At 58.3% G+C, this 21,540-nt stretch overlaps 1 protein-coding gene across 7 annotated transcripts in view; it reads left to right on the top strand.

Annotated features, from left to right (window-relative positions):
* Positions 1-17,797, top strand: part of ARAP1 (ArfGAP with RhoGAP domain, ankyrin repeat and PH domain 1) — a 63,230-nt gene extending 45,433 nt beyond the window's left edge. For 5 of the 7 annotated variants that reach the window (XM_067750238.1, XM_067750239.1, XM_067750242.1 and 2 more), the window contains 21 exons: positions 104-278; positions 1,480-1,614; positions 3,322-3,457; positions 3,738-3,840; positions 4,716-4,911; positions 5,187-5,238; positions 5,345-5,508; positions 5,665-5,877; positions 6,224-6,329; positions 6,734-6,881; positions 6,963-7,049; positions 7,137-7,205; positions 7,526-7,643; positions 9,358-9,471; positions 9,691-9,836; positions 10,565-10,648; positions 14,251-14,333; positions 15,121-15,171; positions 15,342-15,405; positions 16,810-16,959; positions 17,210-17,797. In XM_067750238.1, the coding sequence (XP_067606339.1) occupies positions 104-278; positions 1,480-1,614; positions 3,322-3,457; positions 3,738-3,840; positions 4,716-4,911; positions 5,187-5,238; positions 5,345-5,508; positions 5,665-5,877; positions 6,224-6,329; positions 6,734-6,881; positions 6,963-7,049; positions 7,137-7,205; positions 7,526-7,643; positions 9,358-9,471; positions 9,691-9,836; positions 10,565-10,648; positions 14,251-14,333; positions 15,121-15,171; positions 15,342-15,405; positions 16,810-16,959; positions 17,210-17,227 (2,412 nt within the window). In that variant the 3' untranslated portion in view covers positions 17,228-17,797. The remainder of the gene's footprint in view (positions 1-103; positions 279-1,479; positions 1,615-3,321; positions 3,458-3,737; positions 3,841-4,715; positions 4,912-5,186; positions 5,239-5,344; positions 5,509-5,664; positions 5,878-6,223; positions 6,330-6,733; positions 6,882-6,962; positions 7,050-7,136; positions 7,206-7,525; positions 7,644-9,357; positions 9,472-9,690; positions 9,837-10,564; positions 10,649-14,250; positions 14,334-15,120; positions 15,172-15,341; positions 15,406-16,809; positions 16,960-17,209) is intronic. The other 2 variants (XM_067750236.1, XM_067750237.1) reach the window with 2 other exon arrangements.
* Positions 17,798-21,540: the final 3,743 nt, after the last annotated feature.

Below are 21,540 nucleotides of genomic sequence, written 5' to 3'. Positions count from 1 at the left end.
TTCCCGACCCCGCACCCCGACCCCACCGCAGCACGACCCCTGTCCCACTTGCCCCTCACTCTGGCTTAGGCTGACCCTCCCCACTCCTCTCCCCTCCTCCCAGGCCCTGTGTGCCGCAGTCACAACCTCAGACCTGGCTGAGACCCAGGCGCTCCTGGGCTGCGGGGCTGGGGTCAACTGCTTCTCGGGGGACCCTGAAGTCCCCACGCCCCTGGCTCTCGCTGAGCAGGCGGGACAGACACTGCAGATGGAATTCCTTCGAAACAACCGGACCACAGGTGAGTGGCTGGTGGGACCATCCTCCTCAAGGGATGGGGCCTCCCTGCTGCCAGGGTCTGGCCCTTTGGAGGGGATGCCAGTTATTGGGTGCTAGGGGCTGGGTATTGTCCTGTGAGCTTTGATTTACGTACCACTTGAGCTATAATTACAACTCCTCCAGGGGCCCTGGTGCAAGAGTGTGTGTGACGTTTCGGGTTTGCACGTCAGTGTACATCTGTGCCTCTGGCTTCCCCTTCACACGCGTGTTTGTTTGCATCTCCCTTTGTGTCTCCGTCTCTGCATCTCTTTGTGTATTTGTGGGTTCCTCCCTGACCCAAGTGTGGGACCTCGGGGTGGCATCCGTGTGCCGGTGTCCGTGTGTCTCTGAGTTGCTGTGGCTCTGCTTCCTTGCCCCTGGGAGTGTCGAGGGCGTTGGAGTTTGTGCATGTGCAGAGCGTGTCTGCGCTGCTGTCGGGGGGAGGTGCTGCATTTCTCTGTGTGCGGGGGACTCACCACAGCAGCCCTGTCCGCCGTTCTGTCTGGGTGGGGCTCTGTTGCAGACGGGTTGGGTCCCGTTTGGCTCCCGCTCTCGGGGTAGCTGAGGAGGGGGTGGTGGGGGTGAGCGCCGCTGGTCATGGCCCAGCGCTAGCCTCTGGGGCCACATCCTAGGACTGAGGGTGGAGATCTGCGGCCAGGACTCTGGGCTCAGGGCCATGGGTGGGTGGGGTGCGCCGGGCTGGAGAGAGCCCAGGTGTCCGGGGAAGGCACAGGAGACCACCCAGCTGGCTTGGGCTTTGGGACTGCTGGGAGCAGGGCTGGAGCCAGGCTGCTTCCTTAGGCTTTGCAGTGTCTGAGACACGCTCCCTTATTGTTGGTGAGTTTGCTCGAGGGTCCCCCCCACCCCTTGTAGTGTACTGGTCCTGTTCCTGCAACAGGAAGAGCTGGGCTGGGGATTCAGGGGAGCTCCCTGGAAGGAGAGGTACTGGAGCCGGGCCTTGTGAGTGGGATGGAATTCTCACAAGTGGGGAAAGGTGGAGAATGCCTTAGGCAGAATCCTGAATGTGGCAGTAGGAGCCCAGGAGTGCTAGTCAGGGAACGGTGCTGGGGAAGGAGGGGCGGGTGACTTGAGTGCCAGCTTAAATACCCAGCCCAGGTGGGGGCAAGGGGGATACCCTTGGATGGTGAGCGTGACCAGCCACTCTTTCCCCCCCTTCCCAAAAGAGGTACCTCGGCTGGATTCAGTGAGGCCCCCGGAAAAGCACTACTCAGTTGTCCTGCCAACCGTGAGCCACAGCGGCTTCCTCTACAAGACCGCTTCCGCCGGGAAGCTGCTACAGGACCGCCGGGCCCGGGAAGGTGGGTGCCGGGCCAGAGCCCGCCCTGGCCATGGCGTTCTGGCATGGTGGCTGGGCCAGAGAAGCCAGAGCTGGCCAGGCTGGGGGATCCATGAGGGCACCAAGTGCACTCTGGGTGTGGTCTCGGGTACACAGTTGGTGCTTAATAAATGGGCTGATCGAGGTGGGAGTAGAGCATGGCACTGCAGAGCAAGTCACTGCCAGAGTTTCCTTTAAAACAAAGAAGACTTTATTGAGTACCTATTAGGTGTGGGCCCTGTTTTGGGCATCTGGTATTTGGAGCACGTGGATGCTAGGAAGTTTGAGGACTAAGCTTAAAGGTCTGTCCGTCTATCACCTCAGCCTTCCATTTGCTCCCAACTCTGAGTAAAATCCACGGTCCTTACTACCACGTCCCGCAAGGACCTGCACTCAGCCGCCCCACCCCATTACCTCTCTGACTCCTCTTCCCTCGCTCACTCTGCTCCAGCTTTACTGGCCTCCTTGCTGTTTCTCAAACATAACATTCATGCTCACCAGACCCTTTGTACTTGCTGTTCCCTCTGCCCAAAATGCTTTTCCCTAAATATCTGCATGGTTAGTCTCTCACTTCAAACAGGTCTCTGTTTAAATGTCACTCCTCGAAGACTTCATTCCCTACCACTTAATCCAAAATAGCAAGCCCTACTTTCACACTACTTATCTGACATTATTTATGGGTCTGTTTATTGATTCTCTGTGCCCTCCTGGAGTATAAACTTCTCTTGGCCAGCGCTGCAGCCCCCAGCACCTAGCACAGTGTCTAGCACACAGTGGGCCCTTGCAGGTGTCTGCAGGATGAGGAGTGACTGAGGCAGGGCTGGCGCTCCTGGAGGGAGCCCAGGCTGGGAGGCAGGCTCTGGGACACACTGCCTTCAGAGGGCAAATGTCATGTCCTCGTAGCCAGGATGACAGGCAGTATCTGCTGTGTGAGCATCGTTGAGGCCGTTGCTCACCGCATCCTTCAGCACCCCCGGATGAAGCCCTCCAACTCCCAAAGAGATTTCTTTGGAACTCTGTGTTACTCACCACCTCACTGCCCCTGGGGCACTGCCCCTAGTCTACCTTCCTCTGCCTGATAATGTCATTTATATAACTGCCTGGGTCATCCTTTTTTCACTCTGGGTGCCAGGAAGCTCTGAGCCAGTGTGATACTCAATGCTGTGAACTATACGAGCCTGCATGGCCTTGACAATCTGTTCTTTCTCCTACTTTCCTGGTCCAGATTCCCATTTCTGTTCCTTTATGGGATCTTGTCAGTCTCCTCAGAGTCACTATAGGAGGAAGCAGAGTATAGAACAGTGGGCACTGCTGGCAAAGGAGGGTGGGGCACAGGGGGTTATGGTATGAAAGGCTTCCTATGGCATTTGGGCTGGCCTTGAAAGATAGAGGGTGTGGGTGAAGGGAACAGGGTGAGCAAACGCAGGGAGTGTGGGGTGTGTGTGCAGGAGTGGTCAGAGAGGTGGCCGGGGAGGTGGGCAGGGGCAGACCTGGCAGGTCCGGGAGAGAGGTGTGGGCTGGGCTGGGTTGGTGGAGCTACAGGGAGGAGGATGGGTTTGGGGGAAGCTTGTGAGTTAGAATGGAGAGGACATGGGTCAGGTGGGAGTGGAGGCCCAGGGAGGATGCAGAGGTAGTGTTCAGGTGAGGGTGAAGGGCTCCCTCATGGTTCCCCTGCCCAACTTCTCCCCAGAATTCAGCCGACGCTGGTGTGTGCTTAGCGACGGGGTCCTGAGCTACTATGAGAATGAGCGGGCAGTGACCCCCAACGGGGAGATTCGGGCCAGCGAGATTGTGTGTCTGGCAGTGCCCACTCCCAACACCCATGGGTGAGCACCCCTGGGCAGAATCACAGACTGTTATTGATGTAAAGTCCAACCCTCCACTGGGGAGACAGGGAAACAGGCCCAGAGAGGGGCAGGGCCTCCCCAGGGTCGGACAGCAAGCTGGGGCTGTGCAGGGGCTAAACCGGGTTTCCCAAGGCCCTAGCCTAAGGCTTTTCTCCCACCTCGTAGGGGGCCAGGGGAAGGGTAGTCACCAGGGCAGTGTGGTGGGTGAGGGGGCAGTGCTGGGTGGAGTGGGCCTGAATCCTGGCCTGTGTATCTACAGTTTTGAGCACACCTTTGAGGTGTACACAGAAGGAGAACGGCTGTACCTGTTTGGGCTGGAGAGCGCAGAGCTGGCTCGTGAGTGGGTCAAGTGCATTGCTAAGGTGGGCCTGGGTGAGCAGGCGGGTGTGGGAGGAGTCTGTCAGGGCCCAGGGTAGGACCTCCTGGCCAATCCCCCCTGTATCCCAGCTTTCCCACCGCATGGATCAGGGGCTGGATGGAGGGCAGCAGACACAGAGCCAAGGCCCTGATGTGATCTGCAGCTCCCTGGTGGTGGGGGAGGTCAGGAGACCTATCTCAACTATGTGGAAGAGGGCCGTGGGCCTTGCACTCCCTAGGTGCTCAATATATGTTTAATAATGAATGACAGGCAGAGCCATCCTAGGATGGACAGTGCTGCCTCCAGGGGGAGCGCCTTGTCCTGGAGGAAGGAGGCAGGAAGGCTGCAGAGGAGAGCTCTGCCCTGGGGACTAGAATCAGGTGCCCTCTGGCTCTCCTGTGCTGTGAGGGCCTGTGACTCTCATTCTCTTGTTCATCAACCAGTCATCTGTGAGCCTCCTGACAGTCAGTCAGGAGTCAGAGCCCCGGGGATCCAGGTGAACCCATCTTGATCCCAGCTCCTCAGTGGCTTCCATGCTGGTAGGGGAGACAGATGGGGTCCAAACAGCAAAAACTGTAATTGGTGCTACAACAGAGGGCAAGAATGCCTTGGTGCCGTGGGGCCCCAGAGAAGGGACATCTCTAATGGTGTCTGGGAAGGTGTTCCAGAGGAGGGCATATCTGAGTGAGTATGAAGTGGGACATGATACCCAACTTAGTTCACTGTGCCGGGTTCTGCCCTGGGGGAGAGAGAGGAGACAGCTGGGTGGAAAACAAGTACATGCCCACAAGCCAAAGGGCTGGGGTATCCAGGGCGGGCAGTGCTGTTGGCTGATGCAGCCTCCCTGGCCATCTCCCCTTTCTCTGGCCTCCCCACCAGGCGTTCGTGCCTCCCCCGGCTGAGGACCTGCTGGCCCGGGATTTTGAGAGGCTTGGGCGCCTACCCTACAAAGCTGGCCTGAGCCTACAGCGGGCCCAGGAGGGCTGGTTTGCCCTCCTCGGCTCCGAGCTCCATGCTGTCTTCCCAGAGGGGCCCTGCGAGGAGCCGCTGCAGCTTCGGAAACTACAGGAGCTTTGTGCGTGCACCTGGGCCTGGGCCCCCATCTCCGGGGCACCCTATCCTGGGCTCCCAGGCCCCAGCCCCTCCCCAGAAGTTTGAACTGTACCCTAGCCTGGCCAGAAGGAGCCAGCCTGCCCTCTCATGTCCTCTCCTGGCCTTGGGGTGCATCTCAGCCACCCCAGGGGTTGGTGGGTGTGTCCCAGGGGTGTGTGGACGCAGAGAGCCTCAGCAGGGAGCAGGCTGGGGACCATGAACAAGGCCTGGGCCTCACCTCAACCCACCCCTCCACAGCCGTCCAAGGGGACAGCGAGAACCAGGTGCTGGTGCTGGTGGAGCGACGGAGGTGAGCTCTGGCCTCCCTGAGGGGCTCTGAGAAGCCTGGAAAGTCTGACAGGCCTGGGAGGGGTGGGGCAGGGGTAGGTCCCCAAGTGACTGACTCCCCGGCCCAGGACGCTGTACATCCAGGGGGAGCGGCGGCTGGACTTCACGGGCTGGCTGGGGGCCATCCAGAAAGCAGCGGCCAGCTCAGGGGACACGCTGTCGGAGCAGCAGCTTGGAGACTCGGATATCCCGGTGATTGTGTACCGCTGTGTGGACTACATCACCCAGTGCGGTGAGCCCCGCCCCCATGGCACAGGCCCCGCCCCTCCCCACCCTCCTGCCCCAGAGGCCAAGCCTCGCCTTCCCGGCCGTGAGGCCCTCCCCTTGACCAATGCTCCTGGCCCCTCACGTTTGGCTCCGCCCCCAGCTCAGCCCCACCCCTCTCCAGGCCTGACGTCGGAGGGCATCTACCGCAAGTGTGGGCAGACATCAAAGACACAGCGGCTGCTGGAGAGCCTGCGGCTGGACGCTCGCTCTGTGCGCCTCAAAGAGGGCGAGCAGCACGTGGACGACGTCTCCTCGGCGCTCAAGCGCTTCCTGCGAGATCTGCCCGATGGGCTCTTCACTAGAGTCCAGCGCCTAGCCTGGCTGGAGGCCTCAGGTGGGCCCTGCAGCCCGTGCCCAGCCTGAGACCAGGCCAGTGCTGCTGACTTGTACACTCTGATCTCAGTTTTCCCTCCCCTCCCCGTCATGCACTTGGACTAGGCATGCCCCAGTGGTGGGCTCCAGTCCTTCTCCCTCCTTTCTTCTTATTCCTATTGTCACTCTATACAGAGCCAGGGTCCCTTGGAGAATTCTTTATCTTTGCTGCATGGCTGGCCTGATTTGACTTAGAGGGGGCCAGGGAGTGGTGTCACCTAGGATGAGAGGCAGGGCAGCCAGAGGGGTGGGACAGGGGAGGTGGTTACAAGAGGGTTCCTGACCCGATCCATCTTCCCCCCACCCAGAGATTGAGGATGAAGAGGAGAAGGTCTCCAGGTACCGAGAGCTACTGGTGCGTCTGCCCCCAGTCAACCGGGCCACGGTGAAGGCCCTTATCAGCCACTTGTACTGGTGAGAAGCGGTGCTACCTGGGGGCTGGGGTAGAAAAGACTCTTTTATTCCCAATTTGGCTGCCTGTTCTCCCCGGGAACCAAGTGGGCCTGGGAACTGAATGTTGCCTTATGATGTGCTCTGGTCTTGGACACTTTGTCTCCCAGCTTACTTCCTGCAGGGTGGGAGAATAGAGGCGGTTTCAGCTGGTGGACAGATCTCTCAGTTTCCCAGCCCTGCTTCTCCCCAGGACCCAAGATATGGCCAGAAAGACTGTCCCCTCGTCTCCTTAACTATTGTCCTCTCTGACTGGGACCTCCCCTGGCCTGTCTCCAGGGGCCATGCATGGGCTTGTCAGGAATTGGGCAGGTGAGGTGGGGAAGTCCTGGGCTGACTCCTCAAGGCTTCCATCCTTCCCTGTCCAGTGTCCAGTGCTTCTCAGACACGAACCAGATGAACACGCACAACCTGGCCATTGTGTTTGGGCCCACGCTCTTCCAGACAGATGGGCAGGACTACAAGGCCGGCCGCGTGGTGGAAGACCTCATCAGCCACTATGTGATGGTGTTTAGTGTGCGTCCCCAGCCAGTGGGCAGTGGAAGGCAGAACTCAGCCCTGGGCGGCAGTGACCATCTGTCCCTCTCCCTTCCCCAGGTGGACGAGGAGGAGCTGAGGAAGCAGCGGGAAGAGATCACTGCCATTGTGAAGATGCGTGTGGCTGGCACTGCTAGTGGGACTCAGGTGAAGGGCAGGGCCTGGGGTGGGGGGCTCAGGCCAGCCACCTGCACCTGCTCCCCAGGCCTCCAGCTGAGCCCTGTCTCCCCACAGCACGCCGGCGACTTCATCTGCACTGTGTACCTGGAGGAAAAGAAGGCGGAGACAGAGCAACATGTCAAGGTGAGGGCCAGGGACCTAGAAGTTAAGGGGCCGGGAGAGTCAGGCTGGGCTGGGTGCAGGCTCAGATGACCAGGGGAGCACAGCTTCCATGCTGAGGGGAGCCCTGGTTTGGGACCTGTATCTGGCTAGTGCCAGGGCCTGTCTCTTTCCCTTTTCCCCACCCAGCTCATCAGGACCACTCAGACACCCCCCTGCATCCCAGGACTCCAGAGGACCCTGAGAGGGGTGGGCTCGGCCCCTGGATCACACAGCAGGGTTGTGGCAGAGCAGGGGCTGGGGATGGGGTAGGCTGATCTCCTCCTCCTGCTGGGTCCCCACAGATCCCAGCATCCATGACAGCTGAGGAGCTCACCCTGGAGATCTTGGATCGCAGGAATGTGGGCATCAGGGAGAAGGACTATTGGACCTGCTTCGAGGTCAACGAGAGGGAGGAGGCAGGTGGGTGACCACAGGATTGGTGCAGGAAACGGGGTGGCCCCAGTCTGTCCTCCTCTACCCCACAGTGTGCTGACAGTGGTGGTGAAGGGGGTTTTAGATGATGGATGTTGCTGTCACGCTGTGATCTCAGTGATGGTGGTGATGTGCTGGCAGGGGTTCAGGTGACGTGGCTGATGGAAGGGACCGTGAAGGGGTAGATGGTGTCGGCTCTGGCGCTTTCTCAGGTGTCGGCGAGAATGGTGCTGCTTGCAAGGGTGGAGATGCTGAATTTGATAATGGGATTGTGAGTGACAGCATTGGTGGTGAGGGGGTAGTGGGTGGTGATGAGCATGCCGAAGGAGTGGGGTGGGCTGTTGTGAAGGCGCCAAGGGGAAGGTGAAGGGGAGTGATAAAGGCATTTTAGGGTGAAGGATGGTCTCAGTGGCAGTGGAGGATGAGGGCGTATCTGTTCATTTGTTTTACCGTTATTTGTTGAGTGCCAGGCACTGGGCAGGGAAGCCAGAAACACAGTCCCTACCCTCTTGGGGGTAGTCTGGTATGGAATAGAGACACTAGTCCCATGATCACACCGGTAAACGCACAACTACAGCCGTGTTAACTGCTGTGAAGGAAAGGGCCACAATGCCACCAGAGCTGTTTTTAAATTTTTATTATTCATTTATTTATTTTTGCTGCATTGGGTCTTCGTTGCTGCACGCGGGCTTTCTCTAGTTGTGGCGGGCGGTGAGCGGGGGCTACTGTTCTTTGCGGTGCGCGGGCTCCTCATTGCGGTGGCTTCTCTTTCTTGCAGAGCACGGGCTGTAGAGTGCAGGCTCAGTAGTTGTGGCTTGCGGGCGCTGGAGTGCAGGCTCAGTAGTTGTGGTGCACGGGCTCAGTTGCTCCGTGGCATGTGGGATCTTCCTAGACCAGGGATCAAACCCGTGTCTCCTGCATTGGCAGGCGGATTCTCAACCACTGCGCCACCAGGGAAGTCCGTCACCAGAGCGTATAACAGGGTCTTTGGCTTTGGAGTCCCTGGGTTAGGAGGTTAAGGCAGAGTAGGGGTTCCGTGGTGAAGAAGAGGGGAAAGTACTTCGAGGCAGTGGGAACAGCATGGGCAAACGCCCTGTGGTGGCTGGGGACACTATTCTTTTAAGGAGCTTAAGATAAGGACAGTGAGAGGTTGTGGCCCGGGATGGGGCTGGAGATAAAGGCGGAGGCCGCCCTCAGGGCCTGACAACAATGCAAGTCCATTGAAGGGTGAGTGGTTGGGAGCTTGAAAAGATTGCTCCTTACTGCTGGGTAGAGAGATGTGGGGAGAGGGCATGAGAGCACACAGCAGAGACTGCTTCAGAGGCCACAGTACTGGTCCAAGAAGATGGGATCATGGGCCAGGGTGGCTGCAAGGAGATGGACAGAAGCAGAGAGATTTGACACATGGAAGCTGAGAGGGAGGAGGGTTTGTTTCTGACCTGGGTGGCCTGGGGGGTGGTGCCGGTTTCCCTGATGAGGACACACAGGGAAGATCACCGGCTTGGTTTTGGACATGTTGGGTTGGAGCAGGTTTGGTCCCAGCCACATGTGTTGGGTGTGGGAGGTGGTCAGGGCAGCGGTGTGGCGCCAGGAGGCAGAGGGAGTAGACAGTGCCCTTGGGCACGTAGGTGATGTGTGTACATGGGCCAGCCCTCAGTGCTGTAGGCCAGGTGGCCCTGGTGACGGTGTGCCCTCTCCCCAGAGCGCCCCCTGCACTTTGCGGAGAAGGTGCTGCCCATCCTGCATGGGCTGGGCATGGACAGCTACCTGGTGGTGAAGAAGCACCAGTCCATGGAGGCCATGCTGCTGTACCTAGGTAGGTGGTGTCCCTGGATGGGTGGTGCCTACAGGGTCGGGCAGCCTGGTGGCAGGTCCCTCCATCCAGAGCTGGGGCGAGATCAGGAACAGCCCAGGCAGAGGGCGCCAGGCGGGCAGGCCTCTTCGGAGGCTGGGGCAGGATGGACCCTGCCCTGGGTGTCTGTGTCTATGGGCGGGGCGTTGGTGCAACCCTGTGCCCACTCCACTCCTCCCCCAGCCAGCCATGTGGGTGAAACCAAGCACGGCATGATGAAGTTCCGAGAGGACCGCAGCCTCCTGGGCCTGGGCCTGCCCTCAGGGGGCTTCCACGATCGCTACTTCATCCTCAACAGCAGCTGCCTGCGGCTCTACAAGGAGGTTCGGGTACGTGATCCTGCTGGGTCCTGCCCCGAGGAGGGCACCAGCGTCCGGGTACGTGATCCTGCTGGGTCCTGCCCCGAGGAGGGCACCAGCGCCCGGGTACGTGATCCTGCTGGGTCCTGCCCCGAGGAGGGCACCAGCGCCCGGGTACGTGATCCTGCTGGGTCCTGCCCCGAGGAGGGCACCAGCGCCCGGGTACGTGATCCTGCTGGGTCCTGCCCCGAGGAGGGCACCGGCGCCCCGGTGTGCTCAGACACCCGAGCACAGATGTCCCCCTGGGCCTAACAGTGGGAGCGTCCCCATCGCGGGGTCTCGGGGTGGCACAGCAGTTGTGGGGAGCTGTGGATTCCTGCTGTGGCCCTCGGTGATCACATGGCTTTGCCCTGGAGCCCTCCTAGGCCCTGGTACCTGGATGCCATCACATCAGGCTTGGGCTGCTCACCTGTGCCTGGTCATGGCACCCACAAGAACATGCTACGTGGTGACAGCCCCAGGTTGTGGCCTGTGCATGCCTTGTTGCTTCATAGGCCATACCCCATCCCGGCCCACTCCATGCACGCCCATGCTGTCCACACGCCGGGCGTCCTCCCAGACCAGACGCCATCTCCGTCCTAGCACTGCCCCCGCTGCCCCAGCATACAAGCCACATCCCGCCATGCACCACTACACACACTGTCCTAGCTCTGGACCTGGGCCTCCTTCTTCCGTAACCCTGATCCTCTATCAAACAGAGCCAGAGGCCGTGGAGCGGGGCCCCTGAGACCGTGAGTAGCTGCGGGTCAACTGCCGGCTGCCTTACACCTCCTGGGGGCCAAGTGAGCCTAGTGGGAGCGTGGGGACCCAGCCAGAGCTCCTGGCCGTCTCCAGGCATGGTTTCCCGGCCTCCACCCTAGGGCTTGTGGCCTAGGCTCCTTCTCTTCATCCCAGCCCTATCCCAGAGTGCTTCTCCCAAGATAAGGGCCCCCGTCAGTGCGATGCTCTAGACTTTTCCAAAAGCTTCAGGGTGGAGGCTGTGGAGCCAGTTAATGGAAGCCCCTAGGTTTGGATTAGAGCTCTGATCTTCACCTCCTGTCACCCCTGGAACCACCCTCTTCCCAGCCCTGGAGAGAGTTCCAGGGCTATTAGAATGTGCTCGCTACTGCCCTCATCTTAAAACGCAAGAGCAGGACTACAGAGGCCTGTGGTGTATCCCCCAGCTGTAGTAGCCTCCCTAGCTGGTTGCCAGCCTTTGTTTGCACACCCTGGGAGAGGGGAGTTCATCCTCTCCTCCCTTGGTGCTGCTCTGTCCCTAGAATGATAGTATCATACTGAGTATCGCTGTTCAGGTTCAGCTGAGATCTGCCTCCCATGACACCCCTGTGGATCCCAGCTGTGCCTTGGGTGCCACAGAGTATAGATGCTCTGCAGAGACAGGCAACAGAAACGGGTTTCTAAGGCCAGGGGTCCAGCCTGAGCTCCTACCAGTGTCTCCTGCCCTTTCTGCCCCTTGCGTCTCCTGAGGACATCTGGACAGGCCTGGCTGCCGTGGGAGCCCAGCAGATAGAGCAGGACCCTCACCTCCCTCTCTCTGCACATTACACCTCTATTAATGCAGCCTGGGCTCCTGCTGACCCTTGTGGGGAACGCCTCTTCTTCTCTCCTTTGCCTCCCTCTGTGATCACATCCTTGCTTCTGGGCCCATCCACCCCTCTGGTCAGTTCCCCTTGGTTCTAGATGCTATTTCCCTGGCCCTCTCCCTCTAGAGGTGCTTAGCCCCTTGGAATAGAACCAGACCGTCAGTGTGGGCAGGGAGGAGGGAGAATGGCTGAGGCACCTGGAAAAGCAGCTGCTGGTCCCTTGACACAGAGGAGAGGAGGCAGGAGAGCTAGAAAGAAGCAGATCTAATGTTTATCGAACCAGGCTTGGTGCCCAGCCTTTCACATACTGGGACATGTAATCTCACTACTGTCCTGTGTGGAGGGGTATTGTCCCTTTTTCACAGGTGAGAAAGCAGGCTTCAGGTGACTTGCCCAAGGCCATCTCTAGGTGGTAGCTTGGGACTCGAACCCAGATTTGTTAGCCTCAAAGCTTCAGCTTTTTATTCCTTGAAATATAGGAACCAAGACCTCATAGCAAGGGCTGGTCAGCTCAGGGCTAGATGGTGCTCTCCCCAGTGGCAGCCGGCACCTGGTCTCACAGGAGCCCTGGGAAGGTGTGTTTTGGCTACTGAGGTGTTGGTGATTCTGGTATTTGCTAGTTTATGGGGCAACAGGACAGAAGATTTGAAATTGGGACAGTCCCTGGCAGTTCAGGCTATGTGAACACCCAAGCCTCGTCCTGGAGTCTCCCATTGTTAAAGACCCTGAGGCCCCTGGGAAGAGCACATTCTAGAAAGATCTTGGTTCCAGCAGAGGTCTTTGAGCATCAAGGAGTGAACTTCATTCCCTGCCAGTGACCTTATACCTCGGAGATGCTGGCAACATGAGCTGTTTGATCAGAAACGAAGATTACATTGACTGACGCTCCCCCTGCCCCCCAGAGTCCCCCTCAACCTTCTTGTCTTGGCCATGCTCACATCATAAGCCTGCCACGTACACGCCACACGCACCAGTACCTGAGGAAGTAGCGGCCTGAGGGTGGTTTTTTTCTGGTTCTGAAGGAGCCACAGCCTGGCCTGACCGCCTCCATTCCCTTAATCCTCTCCACGCCCCGACTGCAACCACTGTTCCTGTCACACGCCTGGGCTGGCTCCGCCCACTCCGGAGTCACTTTACTCCTTGCTTTTAGTTCTCTTCCCCTCACACCCACAGCCTGACTTCTTCCAAGCCCACTGTCTGCTTTTCATTCCCTCAGCCTGATTCCTTCTGTACCTGCAGCTCAGTTTCCCCCACATCCTTTCTCCTGTCATGCTCAGAGCCGAATGTTGCATGCCTGCAGCCTAACTTTTACGGCCTCTGTCTCAGTCTTTCCATTCCTGCTGCCTGGTTTCTTCCAACTGCAGTCTGATTTCTTCAGTGCTCTCAGCCTTGTGTCTTCCCTGCTTGCATGCAGGCCTCTTCTTTCTTGTATTCTCCCTAGACGTTGTTTCTCCCGTATCGGCAGCCTGCTCTCCTTATCTCTGCCCTGTTTCCTCCCTGCCTGCAGCCCTGATCATCTGTGCCCGTGGCTCACCTTGTTCTGGCCCTCTTGGGCACATAGCCATTGTCCTGCTATGTATGTGCAGGAGATGTGGGGCTCCCCCTTCAGGGGCTTGGTCGTTAGGAGGACTGGGGGTGAAAGCAGGGTGAAGGTTCCTAATAAGCCCTTCTTAAACTACACCCCCTGTGATAGCACCGAAGTCTCCACTGATTCCCTAGGCAGCCCATCCTATTGTGACCTCACAGGGAAGTCCACCAATTCCCGAAATTCTCCATCTCCCTGGCCATCCCCTAGTCATCCCCTAGTCCCCTCTTTTTGTTCCTGCTGAGGAGCCATGCCTGGGGGTGGCTGGGAGCAATGGTGGGGAACAGTAGAGGTGGCTCAATCTGTGACCCCCAGTTTTGGTTGTAAGTGACTCCCCCTCCCCTGCCATCTACCCTGGTGTCCCTGTTGGCACCAGGGGTGCCTGGTGGGGGCAGGGTTTCAAGCAAGTGGCTCCCAGAGCAGGAGGAAGGCTCATTCGCTTGACCTCCAACCCGCTGCTTCCCTGGAGGTCAATGCTCCCATCCCCCTGCCTCTGAGCCAGCCTGCTCCTTCCGAGCCCAGACCCATATGCAGAGGTGGGGACCAGAGATGAGCATGTCAGTGATCTGGTGCCCCTCCCCAGTACATTGGTCTGTCGCTTCCTGGCCTAGACCACTGGGAAGTTCTTCCCGTGGTCTACGGAACGGCCGTTCTGCTTCAGCTCGAGTCATTAGCCTTCACTTTGTGGAGCCAAAGAGCCAGTAACTGCTCACCTCACAAGCCTTCTGTTCACACAGTCAACCCTGGAGGCTCCATGGGGCAGGGAAGGGTGAAGAATAAATAACCTGAGACACACAGACAGCCGAGGCTCTCAGCTCCTGTACACTCGCTCAGTTTGGTGCCAAAGGGTGATGTGCAACGTGCAGACTTGTCCCTCTGCAGACAGCCTGGATCAGCCTATGATATTGACACAGATCAGTTCTCAGTTTGCAGGGCTGCAGGGAGGGACTGAGGATCAACTGCTGCGGACATCCAGCTACCTCGGGGACAAGGGTTGACTGTCTGATGCTGGGGCAGGGAGAGGGGCCTGGGGGCTCTGTTGAGCTAGATTGTGAGCAGGGAGGGCTTTGTCAGGAAGGCTTGCTGGAGGAGGGCTCCTGGGCTGGGAGGTAGAGAGGCTGGGGAGAGGGGGGAGGGAGGCACCCAGTTGGGAGATCTGCCCCAGTGCGCACCCTGACTGACTGAAGTTCCTACTCCTTCTTCCTCTGCCACCCAGAGTCACCGGCCTGAGAAGGAGTGGCCCGTCAGGAGTCTCAAAATCTACCTGGGAGTGAAGAAGAAACTCCGGCCACCCACCTGGTGAGCTGGGGCGGGGGAGGTGGGTCCACGACTAGGGCCTGCGGGGCTCAGAACTGATGGGGGAGGCACAGCTGAGGGCTGTGAACTTGACAGGGACTGGCTCATAGTTCTGAGGGTGTGGTCTCCCAGACCAGCAGCATCAGCATCACCTGGAAACACATTAGAAACCCGAATTCTTGGGTACCACCCCAGACGTGCTAAATCACGGATTCTGGGGCTGAGGCCAGCAGTCTGTGCTGTCACAAGCCACCTAGGGGACTCTGATGCTTGCTCATGTTTAAGAACCATTGGCCTGGATTGAAATCCAGTTAGTCACTGACTAGCTCTGGGACCTTTCTGTGCCTCACTTCCCACAACTGAGGAATGGGGAAAATAATGGCACGCCTGTTCCAAAGGGTGGTTGTGTGGGGTTTTTTCCTTCTTCTTTTTTTAGTTGAAGCATAATTGATATGGTGGTATGTTTTAACAGTTGAAAAGTGATGCATAGCCACTATCACTGTTATTAACTGCAGTCACTAGGCTGGGGTTTCTGGCATTCACCTTTTACCCGCTGGCTGTGCCTGCTTCTCTCTGGGGGGTAGGGCTGGGGGGTGGGGGAGCCAAGGCCCTGGGAGGCTGGCAGGGCTGTGAGAGGAAGAGGCAGCGGCCGGGATGTGCTGTGCCCACAGAAGGACTTGAACTCTGCCCCCAGCCCTGGCCCAGGCTTCTGGGCTCTGTCCTAGGCTCTCACTGGGGCTATGAGGCCTCTCTGGGCTGTCAAGTGACCCCACCTGCCCCTTCTCTGCAGCTGGGGCTTCACGGTGGTGCACGAGACGGAGAAACACGAGAAGCAGCAGTGGTGAGTGAGGGCCCCATGCCGAGGAGAGATGGTAGCATGTCCCCCTTGGTTGGGTCCCCTCACTGTCCAGATCTGGGCCCTGCCCCCGAGACCCTGGGCGGGGGAACACGGTAGGGTATCCCTGCTCAGCCAGGCCCTGGCGGCATCCAGACCTGTGCCCCACCCTGTAGGTACCTGTGCTGTGAGACGCAGATGGAGCTCCGGGAGTGGTTCGCCACTTTCCTCTTCATGCAGGTACCAGGCGCGGGGTGTGGGGTGGGTCCCGGGAAGCCTCCATTACAGAGAAGGGGTATGAGTGCTTCTTCACTGTTCAGGCCACCGATTGCTTCAGGATGTTGAGTTGCCTTTAATCCACTTGTTCGTTCATTCTCACGTAAACCCTTCCTGGTACCTGCTCTGGTCCAGCTCTGAGCCAGGCATGCTAGAGACAGAGGGTGCAGACCCCTTCCCTCGGGCACTCACTCCCCACGTAGAAAGGAAAACAGACCCAGAAGGAGCCTGTTAGAGCCCAGTGCTGTGGTGACAGAGGGAAGCCAGGGATCCTACCTCGTGGAGGTGTTGGGTGAGGTGAGGAAGGCAGCAGGGAGGGGGTATCGTGGAAGCTGAATCTTTGGGGATGAGGGAGCGTTCACCAAGCAAAGGCGGGGGTGGGGCGGCTTCGAGGCAAAGGGAACAGTTTGCACACAGGCGTAGCAGGATTGCCGACAGGGTGTAAAGGGAGAAGCCAGGCACGCTAGAAGTTGGCACTGGAAACGAAGTTGGGAGTAAAATCTCAGTCTTGAAGGCCATGCCAAGGAAGCTGAACTTGACCTAGTCGGCAGTTTGAAGGGAGAGTTTTAAGCAAGAGTGGTGCGCAGGGTTGAGTCTGAGTTTGAGGGTCCATTCTGGGTGCGGTGTGCAGGGGAGGATGGGCTGAAGGGCCGAGCCTGGAAGTGAGGAGGCCAGTGAGGTAGTTGCTGCAGTGGGCCAGGTGGGAACAGGCTGGGGAGGACTCGAAGCCAGAGCAGGGCTAGAGGGGTGGGTTGGACATAAAATAGGTGTTTGTTTGTTTGTCTTTTGGCCGTGCGGCATGCGGGATCTTAGTTTCCCTGGTTGGGATCTTAGTTCCCCAACCAGGGATCGAACCCGTGCCCCAGGCAGTGGGAGCACGGACTCTTAACCACTGGACCACCGAGGAAATCCCAAAACAGGTTTTTAAAATGAGAGCTCAGAATTGTTTGGGGAGAAGGGAGACAAAACTGTACCGGGGCTTGGGCTGAGCTCTTTTAGCCCTGAGCTTCCTGGTAGTCAAAAGTCAAAAGGGAAACAGAGCAGATTCTAGAGTTTCCTTGGTTCCTGGTGAAAGGAAGCAGACATGTTCCTCTAGAACTGTTTTCTTGGCACTGCGTTCTTGAAGCGGTTTGTTTGTGGACCTGGAAATGAGGGTTGTTGAGTAATGTAATTGGCTGGGCTTTGCCGGGGATACAGTCATGTTCTCCTAACAGCTGCTTCTCATATCTGCTCAGATCAAAGCTGAGGGTTTCACCTCAGATCATAGCTGGAGGCATTTCTTGGAAGGGTGGGTGGATCCGGAGTTGAGTGTCTAGGCCAGCAAACCGAGCCCAGACCCCAACACCCCTCCTCTCCCCTGCTGCCCAGCACGACGGCCTGGTGTGGCCCTCAGAGCCCTCACGCGTGTCCCGGGCGGTGCCTGAGGTCCGGCTGGGCAGTGTTTCGCTGATCCCCCTGCGCGGCAGTGAGAATGAGATGCGCCGGAGCGTGGCTGCCTTTACTGCGGACCCCCTTTCTGTGAGTGGCTCTCCATTCCTGTGGGCAGGCGGCTGGGAACCTGGCTGGAGCCTGCCTTCCACCTGACTCACTCTGCTTCTCGTCTCTGAGTGCCCTCCGGCCCTGTCCCTCAGTCCTCATTGGGAGTCCTGACAGGCCCCTTTGGTTCACCTGGTTCCCGGGAGACCCCTCTCTGCTGGCCCCTGGCCCCTGCTCCCTGTGAGTCTTCACAACGTGCTCATGGAATCTGGACTTCTGTGCCTTCCCACAGCTCCTCCGAAACGTCTGATCGCAGGTGGGACTCTGCCACCGTGAAGCCTTCGTGGGCAGACACCCTCATGCCCTGCGTGCCTGGTGTGAGCCAGCAGGGGGCACATGAGGAAGCCGCACCCCCAGACCCCTCATCCTGACTTCAGCCTGGGGTTCCCTGGCCAGGACGTGGGGGGCAGGCAGCAGGGTCTGCCTGAGGAGGAATCCCTTACCTGCTCTGTCCAGGTGCTCAGCCCTCCTGGCCTGGCCTGCTCCCCCGCTGGGTCACACACCCTGAGTTTAAGGGGTTGGAGAGATGGGCATCAGTGAGGCACTCTGGCGGACTGCCATCCTTTCAGAGGCTCAAGGCCCTGGGGCCCCCGCTGGAAGGGAGCCCACCCCATTGCCACAGACTCCAGAACAGCTCTAAAGGAACACTCAGCTGGGGTGGGGAGGGAGCTCTTGGGTAAATGTATACAGGGCTGAGAACTGGACTTGGGGGACTTTAGCCCCCCTTCTGGTCTGGGCTTACTGGGAGGGCCTAGGCTGCCCGGTGCCCCTTCCCCACTTTGGGGACCTTTTGATAATATAAATATATCTGTATATTTTACCCCCTGGTGCTGAGGTCTATGATTGGTTGGGGGTTTCAGGTGTCCCAGGGTAAGAGGGGACAGGAGGACAGGCACTCCAGAGGTGAGTGCCTTGGACCCTGAAGCCGGGGACCTGACCCTGCTGTCTCCAGGCCCTCAGCTGTCCAGATACTCTCCCCCTGCCCCAGACAGAGCCCCAGGCTGGCTCCAAGCTGTCCTCACTGTACTCCTGTACAGATGGCGTGGGGATTGTGGGTCCTGACTCTGACCAGGACAGACCCCAGCTAGATTGAGTCCCTCTCCCTGCTGTAGTCTGATTCTGAGCCAGGGGCTGGTTGTGTGGTATGTGAGTGACTCAGGGTAGCTCGTCATTAGCCCTTCTAGAGACACAAGGTCACGGAGGGAGTGACAGGACCTTTATTAAATTAGGAAGAAGGTCCTCAGGTTACCCTTGGCTCCTGTGCACACCCCTTCAGAGGTGCCCTGCCTTGGACCAGGAAGCTGCCCTCACTGGCCACCTCCAAGAAGACAAGGCCCTGGCAAGTGGGGGGGCGATAAGGAGCTGTTCAGAGACGAATTGGGGACTCCCTGGGAAGGTGCCAGATACCACATTCCGCCTCTGCCTAGAGCCTCATTCCCAGCCTCTCTCCAGGGGCCCAGCGGGCAGACAGGCTGGCCTCCCAGCCTCAGCCTCAGCCGCTGGAGCTGGGCAAGCTGGGCAGCCCCTGACTTCTCACTGATCCAGTTCAGTGGGGAGGCCTGGATGCAGGTGGGGGTCTTGGTGGCCTGGACTCCAGGTTCCTTGTTCCTGTCTCTCGGGAAGGGGAGGTAGATGCCACACTGGAATGGGTTCTCTGGCTGGCTTCACAGGCTGGGACTAAGCCCCCCCCAACTCCGAGTCTCCCACTTTTGTCTTGCCCTAGGTGGGCTGCTCCAGGCCAGGCTGACCATTCCGCCTGCAGCCAGGAGAAGACCCTTGTTCAAGTGCTCAGGGGCTGGAATTCTTCCCTGGATCTGACCTTGGACTGACCAGCTAACCCTGAGGCCCAGAGAGAGGGTGGGTGAGACTGGAGGCGCTCCCCCGCTAGGCTGCCAAGTGTCACTTGCCCCAGCTCAGGGACAGCCTGCAATGACCGCATTGGGCCACCAGGGGGCAGCCACGGACAACTCAACATTGCTGGGTCCCAGAACAGGTTCTGGAGGACCCCACGTCTTCTGTTGGAGTGTGGGGTGAGACCTGGCCCTCCCTGCCTTTGACCCCAGGGCTGGTGATACTGTGGAAGGCAGCACAATACAAGAAGTGCTTTGGACTCCCAGGCCATTGGAACCCGAAGGAGGGAGGAAAGGCCTTTGTGGGTCAGTGCCTGTGTATTCTATGTACTGTCTCCTGGCAGAGGAAGAAAGGCCAGAGAAGGGAAATGACTTGCCCAAGGTCACACAGCTCTTCTGAATCAGGGTTGAGGTCCATCTCCACTGCCCCATTTTGGGGGGTTCTCCTTCCTCCACTCCCTTCCTGATTCCAGCTCTGCTGTCTCCTCTCATAAGTGGCCCCATTTGTCCCCTGGGGAAGGGGATCTGAGCTGTCAAGAGTTAATGATGCTTAAAGTGCTTTTCCTGGGGATCAGGGATGACATCCCAACGGGAGTCTTCGGGGCCTCAACTGTAATGAATTATGGTAAAGACAACAGTGTTGGGTGGATTAGGGCAGGAGGCTCTGCTTGTCTTTGTGACAAAGATTTGTAGATATGGGGTCTCTTGGGACCCTGGGTGGTTTGTTCACATATTGAGGTTGGGTTGAGGGGGGATGGATAAAGAACCTGGAGCCAGACCTGCCGAGGTGTGGGCAGCAGCTCTTGGAGAGGCAGGAGGCTTCCTGGAGGAGGAGGTGCCCCTGAATTGGCCCTGAAGACTGGAAGCCTTTCCAGCTGTACATGGTAAGGAGGGGGTGCAAGTTGGGGTGAGGGTGGGTCGAAGTGTTGGGGGAGGAGGACAGGGCTTCCAGGGTCAACCCAAGTCATGGCCTAATGGCAGGGGAGCATGGGGAGGCCTGGGAGAGAAGGCTATGGCAAGTCAGAGCTTGGGGGTGAAGGCACTGTGGATGGAGAGGAGGCTGAGCTGGGTGGGGAGTGGGGGCTGGGAGGTGGTGTGGGGTGTCTGTCTCTCTTCCGCCTCCTTCCTGCTCAACCCGCCTACCCTGCAAAGCATTCAGCAGCCATCCAGCCCTCGAGGGCCGGGCCTCAGGAGACCACTGGGCTCCACAAGAAATCGATGGGGCTGGGGAAGGGAAGATGGGCCCTGCCTCCTCTCCGCCTCCCCCTGAGCCCGGGGATTGGAAGCGGGGCCTGGAGCTGAGACCTTCTTTCCTGGCCCCATGCTCTCATGGCTCCTAAGCCCCCTGCCCACAACTGGTTGTTGTTGTTTTTTTTTTTTTTTTAAAGATGTTGGGGGTAGGAGTTTAGTAATTTATTTATTTATTTTTGCTGTGTTGGGTCTTAGTTTCTGTGCGAGGGCTTTCTCTAGTTGTGGCAAGCGGGGGCCACTCTTCATCGCGGTGCACAGGCCTCTGACTAGCGCGGGCTCTCTTGTTGCGGAGCACAGGCTCCAGACGCGCAGGCTCAGTAGTTGTGACTCATGGGCCTAGTTGCTCCGCGGCATGTGGGATCCTCCCAGACCAGGGCTCGAACCCGTGTCCCCTGCATCGGCAGGCAGATTCTCAACCACTGCGCCACCAGGGAAGCCCCAAACAACTGGTTGTTTTTGAAAAGCGGGGATGTGGATGCCAACTGTCGGGGCAGATGCCGACACTCCTGTCTACAAACTAGATTTGGCTGAGTTCCTGAGGTCTCTGATCCTCAGTTTTCTCTTCTGTTCTTTGGAGGTATTAATAGCACCCACTAATGGGAGGATTAAAGAGCTAGTAAGCGTGAAGTACCCAGCACTGTCCCTCGATAACCCCCTTCCCAAATACGTCTGGGGAGGCATCATGGCATCCAGAGTCCTTTCCAGGCCCAATATATTTTCATTCAACAAGCATTTCTTGAACACCTACAGTGTGTTCAGGGCTTCACTGAACAATGAGCCGGAGCAGATGAATAAGTGGTGTGGAGGAAGGAGGAGGTCTTCTGGTTGGGGGAATTGATCAAGAAAGACTCCAAAGAGGAGGTGAGCCTGGAGGGACAAGCAGTGTTTCTGCAGGTGGAGTTGAGAGGGAGACATTTCTGGGAGAGGGAATGGCAGGAGCCACAGGCAAGCTGTTGTGGCCCTGCAGCGAGCAGCCTGTTGTGGTTGGAGCTTAGTGCACCACTGTCACTCCAGGGCCTGTCCCCCATGCCTCTGGTGTTGGGGTCTTCCCCAGCCAGCTTCCTTTGGTCAGCTCTGTGACCTAAGTGACCCAGACTTTGATCTGGGGTATGTCTGTCTGTCTCTCATATACATAGAAGGATAGCTGGCATGAACCTCCCAACCTCTCTTCCAATATGACCCCTCCTTCAGGAAGCTCTTCTGGATTGTTCTTCCATCCAGAAGAACTTAGGGTGCACTTAGGATGTGTGTGTGTGTGTGTGCACGCGCACGCGCCCACGTGTTTGTGCCCTGGCCACTTGGGTCCAGCTAGAGACTGGCCCAGGGAAGAGCTGTCAGGGAAAGGGTTCCTTGGTCAGACCAAGCTGGTTCAACCCCGGCATATTCGCCGCTCCCACGCCACTTTCAGCCTGTGGAAATTTCCGCATTTTCTCTGCCATGGTTACAGCTCCTACTGCTGTAT

Source organism: Pseudorca crassidens, chromosome 9 (assembly GCF_039906515.1).
Source record: "Pseudorca crassidens isolate mPseCra1 chromosome 9, mPseCra1.hap1, whole genome shotgun sequence".
Classification (NCBI taxonomy): domain Eukaryota; kingdom Metazoa; phylum Chordata; class Mammalia; order Artiodactyla; family Delphinidae; genus Pseudorca; species Pseudorca crassidens.
The sequence above is the reverse complement of the archived record's forward strand: the minus strand, read 5'-3'. Positions and strand labels throughout refer to the sequence as shown.